This window comes from Eurypyga helias, unplaced genomic scaffold (assembly GCF_000690775.1).
Source record: "Eurypyga helias isolate BGI_N326 unplaced genomic scaffold, ASM69077v1 scaffold7125, whole genome shotgun sequence".
In the NCBI taxonomy this organism is placed as follows: domain Eukaryota; kingdom Metazoa; phylum Chordata; class Aves; order Eurypygiformes; family Eurypygidae; genus Eurypyga; species Eurypyga helias.
Window position 1 is genome coordinate 129,611 of NW_010252102.1, and position 11,786 is coordinate 141,396.

The following is an 11,786-nucleotide window of genomic DNA, read 5'->3' on the forward strand; positions in this document are numbered from 1 at the left end:
TTCCCTTCCTTGGATGTTTTATTACCTGGGTTTCTCTCTGAGAGACTCAAGATCTTCAAACAGCATGATCATTTGAGGTTAATTCTATGATTTGCATTTAATAGCAGGGGATAATTCTCCTGCATCACACAACTGCAGAGTCTCAAATTCAGTAATACTCAGAATGGCATCTGTGGAATTTACACTTCAATCTTAAATTAAATTTTAGTAATTAGCAATGGTGTATAGAATTGGTTTAGGAGGTTTTTTTTGTGTAGTCGTCTTTTAAATTTTAATGTTACATCAGGAAACATTGGGATCAGCTTAAGACAATGTTGCTTCAGCACTATGATATAAGCAAAAAAAATATCTGTCTCTCATAGTTTTTATTTAAAACTACATTTTTTTCTTTCAGCTTGGAGTCATATATGTGACAAGATTAATCACATTATTAATGGCATGATTACTCAAGCATTAAACCACTTTTGTGGGTTTGTTTTCTTTGTTCCCCAATCTATTAACCCGAGTGCCTCATTCAAAATAGACAGTGATGATCTTTATGACACGACCAAGATAACAAAATTGTACAAAGCTTTTTTAAATTACCTTAATGCCTCTAATTTATATTCTCTGCACCCCCACTGACATGAACTGACAAAATTACATTCAACTTAGTGCTATTAAAACCACAGGTAAGTACTGCAAAGTGCAAAATTTTAGTTAACAACATAAAAATTCAAACGCTTTTTGTGATGACAGAATTTGAGCGTGTTAAAATAATTATAGTCTTGAGAAGATTATTTTTTGTTTTGCTTTTGTATTGTCCTTCACGATAATGTGGGGGCCTGTAAGATGATATACAGGATTTGCTCGATATGGACTTGTGTGAGACAGGGGCATGCTGTACACAAATATAACATCTGGAAATTTTAGCAACCAGTCTCTGAGAAGTGTTGCTGACTGGCACAGAATGATTTGCTGGAGTCTTAATTCCTGGGTGGATTTTGAAGTAAAAACAACAACAAAAACCCCTCTCTGACAGGACAGTCAGCATTTAAGTTAACATTCTGTGGATTTCAGCACTGGTGAATAACAGACAAAGCTATGTAGAGGTCTATCACAAAAGAAACCAGGTAATGTTACACCATTCCAAAGCACTACAACTTTAAACACCCAATAACAAAGTAAAGCCCAGCAAATTTTGCTTCATGAAGTCTGACATGAAAACTCCTGAGACTTTCAGAGGGGCCATCTTTTCCAAAATTAATTATGAACAGTGAAATCAAAAAGTACATAGAATTATGCAATATTCATACATTACAATATAAATTTAACCCTTAGTTTATAAATGAATGATTTTTAAACTGATCATGTTCAAGGGAGGGCAACTGTCTAAACACTAATCACAAGAATTCGTTACACTTACATTCCTATACTTGTATTCCTCTACACATAACTGATGGAGAACAAGAAGAGAAAGGTTTTGCATCCTTTTTGAGGCACAATGGGATAAATACTGCATGTGCATATATTTAAGCTATGTTCTACTGACACGTTTGGAAAATTTTTAAAGTGGTGTAAAAGCTACTTCTGTGAACATTTGTGCTAGGTAGTTACTTGAAATAAGGGTTTAAAAGTGCTTAAATGGATAGCATATTAACAGTGCCCGTCTAAATGCGGTCAGTTCAACCAGCTTCAAAAGTCATGGTAAATTTACTCAGAATAACCTTTTGTATGCTATCAGCCTCTATCAATGCAATGTTTTTACAGTACAAAGGCTCAAAATACAGGTCATGTAAAAAACGTACAGGTAAGAAACATGCAAAGGTCCAGAAAAATCAATGCCTACTCAATACGTGGCATTTCTGCCTGGGTCATCGTTTCTCTATAGAAGTCGTGTATTAAGAAAGGCAGTAGAAAAACATACATCTTTCAGTCTGAACTTTGCCCTCATTCTGTAATGTTACAAGAAAGAAATCAGAAGATAAACTAACAGCATAGATTTGCACAAGAAAAGGCTACTGGAATTGGGACAGGAGAGCATTCTTAATGCAGGAGAAGAACTGGAGTGTGCTTTGTACTTGGGAGAGAGGGTTCAAGGCAAGTTCAGCAATTCATCCCTCAAATTTGTTTATGGGTTGTGTCCACAAACGCCATGAGCCAAATTCAGCCGTAAGCAGGTAGAATTTTCTTTCAGTCCAAGTTTTTGAGTTTGGTTCTGAGGGACTCTAAATAGCTTTAGTGGCAAATCTGAAAGACAGATATGCTGCAGCTCCTGATGTAGTCTCCTCATTCTCTTGCTGTGCTGATCTAGTGCAACACAGGTTAAATTTACAACTGAAAGCTTAGATTATGAGAGTCAACCAACATTCGGAACAATTATTGTAAACTACTAAGTCTTTTATAATCATTGGGTTAAAATACCAACTTGGCTAATCTTGCATGATAGATGCAAAATACATGGACAAGTTTTGTGGAAAGAAATGTTAAAAACAGGGAAAAGGACTCACTGGACAACCTCAAGGAGGAAAGAGAAATAATTTCTTAATAAAACCCAGCAAAGCAGACTGCATGACCTGTATTAGAACAGTAAGAATCACTGTATAGTTCCTATTAAAACTTCTTCCAAGAGGGTTGAAGGATAAAATCTCTAATGCATGCGTATCTTTAAAAACATTCTTTCATGCTGAAAAACAAAAGTTAAGCATCCTTAGAGCTTACATATTTCAGAGTGTCACATCAGTAAATGAAAAAGTTTGGTTAACAATGAACACTGGAGTTTTATCAAGAGATAAACAATCTTAAGGGCTATGAGAAAAGAGAATTTAAATTACAATTTACAATACAATATTGAATGGGATTAACACTTCACTTGGGTATTTTTTATAGGTAATTGCTTCAGACCTGTATACATTGAAGCCACAATTGGAATAAAATGAAACAGGCTGAGGATGGCAAGAACTGGCCTCTGAGGCAAAAATATTTATTCTTTTATAACAACTGGGGAAAAAAAAGATGAAGACTACTTCAGAAGAGAATAGCCTCAAGATGGCACAGTGTAAGTAACGTATGGGTTCAAGAACTAACATAACAATATCCTCCTAACATCGTTTTACTACTTCACAAATTTAAGGAGTCCACAAGAGCACACATTTTTGTAATTATTTCAAAAAGCAAAGCCTACACAAAGCTGAAGCTCCAACCTAGACGTTTATACGATGATGGGTGACACAGATGCCCCTATTCCCACAGTTCGCTGGTATTCTAATGCAAGTTGTTGCTCCTCTTGGTTGGTCTTCTCTCCTCCCTGAGATTGATACAATCACCTTGTCTATTCTCTCACTCCCACACTTTCTACTAGGCTTGGGCAGCTAGCCACACTGGCAGTCAGGAAAATCAGAACCACTTGCCTCAATCTCTGAACAATTTTACTTCATTTTTTTCCTCAAAGCTTTTCTTCATTTTGGTGGGTATTGAATAATCATTTAAAAAAAAAAAACCAAATAATTGTGATACTTTACTATGACTTTATCCAAGGAGGCAAATGCTATAACATGAAATAACAGCAAGCTCTATTACTTGCATTATGCCTTTGGAGAGAATAACACAGTAGCAGTAAAAGTAGTTAAAGTAATCCCCTAACATTTAAAAGGCATTTACCCATGGGGCAAATGAAAATCTGGGAAGTGGATGAACTGTGCAAGTCAGCATAATCTATTTTTACTGCTTACTAAAACAACCTTACACATTACTATTCTCAAACAAGATCAGGCCATAAATGCCTAAACACTGTATTAAATGAATAAAATAAAGTATTATAACAATTCATATTATTTTTATAACCCATCATCACCATGCAGAAGTATGTATCAGTCCACTGACTTTATTAAATGCAAGATTCTTGTCTCCCACATGCTGTTCTATTGACATAAAAAGATCATACAGAAGCAGCAGATGGGGTGAATAGAAAAGAAGCTCCTAGTGCAGGACAAAAACCATAGGCAACCCCCTCTGAGGGAGGGACCTGCCTGAAAGTACACAGGAAGGCTTTGGGATGCAGCACTGGCTCACGGTGTTACTCTTATACAAGACCACGTCCACATTTGTGTGAGGCAACTTTCATTGGGAAAGAAGCAGTATCTTCTACACCATCCATTATCATTGGAAGAAGGAGGTATGCTTTCAGGGAAGCCCTGTACTGCCTCAAATATTGCTTTTTCCTACAGCTGTAAAAGCAGAACTCACAAGTGTTCAAAGACAGGCTGCCATTTTAGTCCCTGCAAGTGGGAAATGAGACTTACAAAGGGTTTTAGGACGCTCGTGCTCCCTATCTTCTTTTTTCCTAGGCCATACATATTGTAAAGATCCTCAAATGTCTCTGATGGTTACAAGGCCAAACATGAACAAGGGTTTGAAACTTACATCACTCTGGCATCCTTTTCTTATGCCAACTAATTTACATGAGAGGAATGCGGTTCATATTCTCTTTGCTCCTTTATAAACTACAAACAAGTCATTTTCCACTGTTTGCATAATGTTTGTGATAGTAGCACTGCCCAGACACAAAGCCAAACACAATGATGTAGTTAACACCCTTGTCATGTGTTGTTTCTTTATAAAATGTTAACTTTTCAGAATATTTATACTTTTACCTGAATCTTGATGCTTACACATTTAAAGTCATGACCACACTATTGCACAGTTCGCTGCTCAGAACTTATGAAGCCACTGGAGTCTTAAAAATTCTGAGCAATCAATTCTGGTTTTCCGTTATAGTTGCAAACTCTCAGCAGCCAAAACGATCACTATATTCTGACTATTTCATACTACGAATTAATATTTTTAGCTCATCACTTACATTATTCCAACTCAGAAAAATAAAATTTAGTATTTGCTATTGCTAGTTCTTCTTCCTTACCTTCTCATATCCTCCTTTATGTGCAGATTGATCAGTTCTTTAGGAACATGGAAAGAGAGGGTGGTCTCGGACATCTGCTCCCGGATCCGCATCCACTTGTTGTCAGAAGTAGGGAATCTATACAACTTACAGATCGAGTTTTTTAACACTGCAGATAGAAAATAAATCATATCATTACTTTACTGTGGTTATATGACTCTGAAAATTTATGACAACAATTTCATCCAAAAATAATACATCATATCCTCTCTTGCTTCCAGAATTAATTTTAGAACCATTAAAATTCTGTTAAAAACATTATATTTTTCTTTAATTTATTACAGTAGCGTGTGGAGCATGAAGTATTGCGAGTACAGAAGATAAATCACATTTTACCTGCACAGTAGGTATCCTGTGAATTTAGCTTTTCAGTGTAGTGAAAATGTAAATTATGCTCTCTATTCTTACACTTAAGACACAGTTAGGAAAAATGGAATGCACAAATAAACAACAAACTCCCAGTCAACGCCATCACTTACCATCTGCTAAAATCACTCATATTGCTAATAGATTGCATGGGTCAAGTGAAGCATGCCTCAGAGTTTAGCTATATCTGATACAGCTTCTGCATGACATGCAGACACAGAAGTCATTAATATGAACAGATGGTGTGCATCGACAGCAAAGGAAACTTAGCCATGGACATGGTCAAGAAACCTGCCACTACCTAGAAATAAATATAACAATACTGTGAATATGTTACACACGCTGTTCTCAGATCACTATTGTAGCCTGACATAGGAAAATCATGGTACTTGGTATCTTAGAAAGTTATGCTTAAAGCTATGTTTTTTATTTTAAAGCTCTCACTTGTTTTCCTTCAGATCTTACAATGATGCTCTATCATAAAGGTGAGAAATTTCTACTCTCTTTTTTTCCTTTCTTTTTTTTTTTTTTTTAAATCTCTTCCCCTGCTATTAACAAATTGTCCAGAACGACCAAATGGGGAAAAAGCTGAGGAAGAGAAGTTTTGTTTGACTACTTTGATAAACTTACTTGGAGACAAATTATTGTCATTTTACACACACATCTACTGCTTCCTAACTCAGAATGACTTTGGACAGCCACCAAATCCTCCAACAGTACCTTTCTATCAGCTTTCTGGAAAAAGCTGCCTTAGAGCAGGCTCCCATTGATCTGCCACCAAATGGCCTATAACTCAAAGGAATGTACTTCCCATGTGCTCTACAAGGATACTGTTGCTGACAAAACGTCATTTACTAATAGAAATCTCAGCTTCGCAACTCCCTGCCACCATTATTGCCTATGTAGTCTGATTTATAGAGAATGAAAAACACAGGCCAAGTTATTGAAGTTATACAAACTGTCTTGTGCATCTAATCAAACTGGTTTTTAACAGAAGTCCTTTAGGAAAGGCCTAATAGAAGAGCAAAGATTTAAAGACATCTGTAGTAAAACGGTTGTTGGCAACTCGTAAAGGAAGGAATGTTGGATATAATTATATTAAATTAATTGCAGATGTAATGTTTTCTATTACCATCACTCTACCAAGATATCTTTAATCCTTAGTCTTCCAGAAGAAACTAGAAGACTTTAAAGTCATTTTGCCCTTATTTATTAGTGATTTTAATTGCAAAACTAAATTCTGACTTACTGTTACGAAATAAGTCTAACAGATTCTTGATGGGTATGGCATATGAATAACAGCAATTTTTCTTTACTGCTAACACCCAAAATACCTCAAATGTTCAAAAACCTTTACAGACATTTTGCAGCTTGACAATCCTCATCACACAGACTTAACTACTGTCCACTACAAAAATAAGTATTCCAACTCCTGTGCCTATGATCAACTTACACCTAGTGTCTGGGGTTTATTATATTACTTGATTAAAATATGCTGTAATGCTTTCGTATTTTTCCTCTTCTGCTAAGATTCTTCTAATTAATGAAATAAGTTTTGTCAATAATACTGACAGCATCTGGCAATGCACAAAGTAGATATATGGTACCGGTCACCTTCCATTAACAAGACACGGAATGACAATCTTCAGATGTCAGGGAGAGCTCCAGAAATTAAGGACTAATTAAGGTTTGTCCTTAAACAGAAACTTGCCAAATCAGATGATAATTTTCTTGTTGTTTGTTGGTTTGGGTTGTTTGGGTGTGTTGAGGTTTTTTTGTAGTGCTGCCTGGTCACTAGGAAGCAGGCTGATACTTTTTACCAGTACATTTGAAATGATGATGCCCAAGACACAGAAGGCTCTTTTCTCTATTTTATATTTTATATCTATTTTCTAAGAAGTTATCAAAGGGTGTTTTTCCAAGAACAGTCCTTAAATTTGCATTCTGAATCTATTACAATCAAAAATTCACATTTGTCTGTGACAACAAAATGCACATACACAGCTCCACAATTGCTTTCCTCCTGTTTCCCCCTTATCACCACCAGCATCACAGGAAACAACCAAAAACAAACAACAAAACTCAACAGGACTGCAGCATGGTAGCAAGGGAGACTAGGAATCGCTTTGAAAATGGGGATCCAATGTTGTTACTTTTATTATTGTTAGAATTATTAAACTACTCTTCAGGTACTACTTCCAAGTCTGAATTTTCAGATAGCGATACTCTCAAGTGTGTTCAAAGTTTTAAAAAATGGCTGGAACATCTCTCTCTGGATTTATGAAGAAAATTTCATTTACAAACTCAGAAAAGTGCCTGGAAATTTTATTTTCTCAAGGAATCCAAGTAATTCCCATTTGCAGTATTGCTAAAGTTTGAGACTATGAGTAAGAGCTGCACAACACTTTACGGTTTTCTTACAAACAGAACTATTGAAGGCATGTGATTCCATAAAAATCACAGATGTATTTTCCTTTCCAATTACAACAATAATTGTTTTCTAATTAGAACAAGTTGTCTAAAAAACAAATCCATAAGGCGTGTAAAACACTCAAACAGTAAGCATGGCAAGACTATATTTGGCTGTTATAAAAAATAGTTATTAAAATGAATGAAAGTTTCAAAGTAATCCCTCCTGTATTTAGGGAGCAATCATGAAAGGCATTGGGAAAAAAACAAATACAAAAACAACAAAAAAACCACACACCAGATGAACTGCAGTGGTTAAGAGAGGAAAAATATTTTAAAGCCTTTTTCTATAGCATGAAGCCAAAAAACTACTGCCATATATTTAACCATCCATATTCTTGTACATTCTCATTTTTTAGTTTAAAGACCTCTGTGCTTTTTATTCCATGCAATATCCTTCACACTGCTTCCCCTGCAAGTAAAATAGAAAGTTAATAAAAGATTGAATACTTTGTTTTCATTTTGGTTCCCTACTGAGCACAGATGAAAGCATACCGCTGCCATATTCTAATTTACTAACAGCATTTCTATTTATGTCTTCCTTTGTAACACAGGTGTATTATGCATATCATGTCAGGAAGAATAATTTCAACTTTCTTAATTTTTGCTTAATTTAAGTTACTTTTATTCTCTCTTTTATTTTTAATCATAACATGCAATATGTTCACATGCAAACAATTGGCAAACTCTCCAGTGTTATAAATAAATAACTGAATTTTGAGACATAGAAATTCAATCTCTTGGGGTATAAATGGAATAGTGATAAGCCTCTGTGAAATACGATACTCACTCCCACTCACTTGATAAGTGCCTCATAACTCAATTGAGGGCTGCGAGTTCCTTATATTAAGATTTAAATTTCAGAAGAATGCCAGTGTGCATCTATGCCTACAGGCTTAAAGATTCACATAGGGATTTTTTTTCAGTTTCACAGTTTTGAAGGACTGATTAACAACACAAAACAGAAAGGACCACAAATCTTTACAATAGTATGCATATGTACTGAATACATATGTATATGAAACACATACTAGACAGTACATCGTTCTGTATGTATGCAGCAGGGAAAGTAGTGCAAGCACTGTTGATGTTATCAGATTGCCTGTAATATAGACTTGTACCACATTACTGATATTGTTCCTTTCCCTTCAGTCCTTGTTTTTGATTGCCTCTAATTTTGCCACAGTGAAATTTGTCTGACTCAAAAACCAGTTTAACATTTTCAGTTAAGGTGGTCCAGCTGAAGAGAATGAGGCCAGAAATCTGCAATAGAGAGTTGTGTGCTTTATAAACTTGAATTCTGTACTTGAATTGTTCATTTTGCCGTATCTGTGGCAATCCACCCAGATCTGACAATGACATAAGCCTTGGGAAAGAAATGTCAGTCTGTAAAAACTCTAAACTTGAGCTTAACACCTCATACATGCACCAAGGGTCTACTGTTATTGAAAATTCTTGCATGCTTCCCAGCTTCTAATATCAACAAAACTATGTACGTCATTCGTATGGAACGGACGAGCAAGCTTCTGGGCAGAGCCAGTGTGTGGTACAATAGACTTAAAGGCAACACCAGTACCCATATGAGAAAGCCAGTCCCCAGGAAACACAGAGAGCTTTGATCCACACGAAGCCCAGACATGGAGGTGTGCTGGGGAAGAAGTCTGGCTAGTTGGGCAAAGAAGCTGGGAGTATAAAAAGTGTAAAAGCTAAGATTTTCTAAGAAAATAAATTGGGAATTCAATAAAAAGAGTGGGAGTGACAAAACCTGGAACTAGCGCCAGGTGTCAGCAAGGAAGTGGAGGCAATGCTGAGGGGGAGAAGAGGAAGTCACAAGTACAGGAAACAGACTGAAAAGTAACTATTTATTAGAACAAACTTCCTGTGACTGCAAATTCTTTCCAATATCCCGTGTGCTGTCATTTCTTACATACACATCTGCGCTTCTGCTCTTTCCCCTCGACTCTTTTAAAAAACAAAACATGACAAAACAACTCCATGGCATGTTTGACTTTATAAACCCCAGCAATGCTGTGGGTGGGGTTGGTTTTATATTGTGTGTTTGTACATGAGAACAATAAACGTAGAAATGTTGAGCGCTGCCTCGATACACTGTAGAGTCATCGGCAAATACTCCTCTCAAAAGTGATCTAGACTCTATTATTCATAGAGCTGACATCTACCTTGGAAGTTCCACCACTTCAAACAAAATAGATTCCCCCAAACTACAGCATTTCCCCATCCAAAACAACCTCAAAAAACCCTAAAAACCATCAAACCCACCCAACAGAGGCAGTAAATTGAGGTGGGGGGTGGGGGAAATCAGTTGTGAATCAATAACATCTTCTCTGAACAGAAATGTCATTTTTTTAGGACCCACTTATCTGCCCGACACAGAACCGGAACCAAAGAATGGCTTCACCGAGTTAGACCAAATCATTCAAGTGGCTCTGTATCTTGTCTTCAAGAACAGCCATAAATAGATACCTAGGTATGCAAGATATTCTCCCTGCCTCCAGCTATTTATAGTTCAGGAATTTCCATAACCAGATGTAGTTCCTGTGCATTTAGTTATTTTCAATTAATACCTTTTCCACAAACATTTTTAGTCTCAGACTGAACTGATGAAAAGTAACAGCAGTTCTGAAGAATAATTTTTTTCCATACTTCTGATCTAGTCTTAACAAAACACTGAAAAAAACCTTACAGCATTCACAGATGCATGGAAAAACCTATTCTTTGGAGGTTTCTAGTGCTTCCTTCAGACTGCAGAGCTAGACTAATAAGTCTGTCCTATCAGTCAAGTCATATGAAAAGGTTTCAGTACAGGTTTTAAAACTTCAGCAACATTTCTCAACTGCATACAGCAAAAACACAGAATTCTAGACAGTGCTGCAGTTTCAGATGACTCATGTAACTTATTTGTGACATTGTTACTAGAGAGTAATGGAGATTCATAAGCTTGGGCTAATAAAACCATTATGGTGCCTCATATCAGCATGTAATATTTCTCAGTGTAATGAAAGAGAAACAGACCTTGTTGAACACTGTATACTCAAGCGCAGAGTTGACCTAGAACTGAGAATGCCTTGCCAACAGCTTCCTTCATTTTAGGACATACAGCTTCCAGATCAAACTGAAATTGCCACTTCATCAGCTATGAGAGAGATTAATTCTTCAGGGTATTCAGTTACAAATAGTGCATAATTACTTTAACAGAATGTCATGCAATGACATGACAAAAACTTATGAGGTTATTTCCATGCCTGCTGAAGTCACTGACAGTCTTAAAAAAAACCACTGAATGGTAAAGATGTAGGAGTGGGAGATTTCAGCAGCGTTTCACAAAGCATAATTGACATGCCCTTCTGAAAGTTTTCCTCACACTTCTAAGTAAAATGATAGAGTCAAATATGCATAAAACATTAAAATATTAAACTTAAAAATCTGTGCATCATTTGAAAAGCCTTTTAAAAGCTCTGACCCAAATCTTTGAGATTTCTTCAGGATCTGATGTAGCATTGTAAGAATCATCTTTTACGGATGTTAGTACACTTACCTGCATTTAATGAAGGCAAGTTGTCTTTACCACTTATGCCTTCAGTGGCTGTACATTCACGAACCAAAGCACACTACAAAAGAAATGCAACCACAAATATAACGCGTTGAAGTGTTACAAGAACATGCATAGCAGTTTATAAACAGCAAACTAAAAAACATCACTGATAATATAACTTCCCAACACTTAATTATAATGTACATTTTCCTCTTTATATTTCTGTTCCAATATACTCTAGCACAATCAGAATTATAGCAGACAAAAATAGCAAAATACGATCAGTTATTCCATAATAAACCAGAAAGGTTTCCTACCAATATGACAGCAGAGGTTAAAATAATTTTTTACAAGTTCTGTGCTTTCAGAGAGGTTTCTTTTGATAAGGCAGTTTTCACATGCATGGTGTCAGAAAGTGCTCCATCAATTTTTAAACAGAAGAAAAGTAAGCAGCACAAAAAG

General features: G+C 36.1%; 1 protein-coding gene across 1 annotated transcript in view; it reads right to left on the minus strand.

Annotated features, from left to right (window-relative positions):
• INPP4B (inositol polyphosphate-4-phosphatase, type II, 105kDa) overlaps window positions 1-11,400 on the minus strand; it is a gene marked incomplete at its 5' end in the record, with an annotated part of 108,844 nt that extends 97,444 nt beyond the window's left edge. Inside the window, 2 exons of the mRNA XM_010152234.1 lie at window positions 4,898-5,045; window positions 11,328-11,400. Of these exons, the coding sequence (XP_010150536.1) occupies window positions 4,898-5,045; window positions 11,328-11,400 (221 nt within the window). The remainder of the gene's footprint in view (window positions 1-4,897; window positions 5,046-11,327) is intronic.
• Window positions 11,401-11,786: the final 386 nt, after the last annotated feature.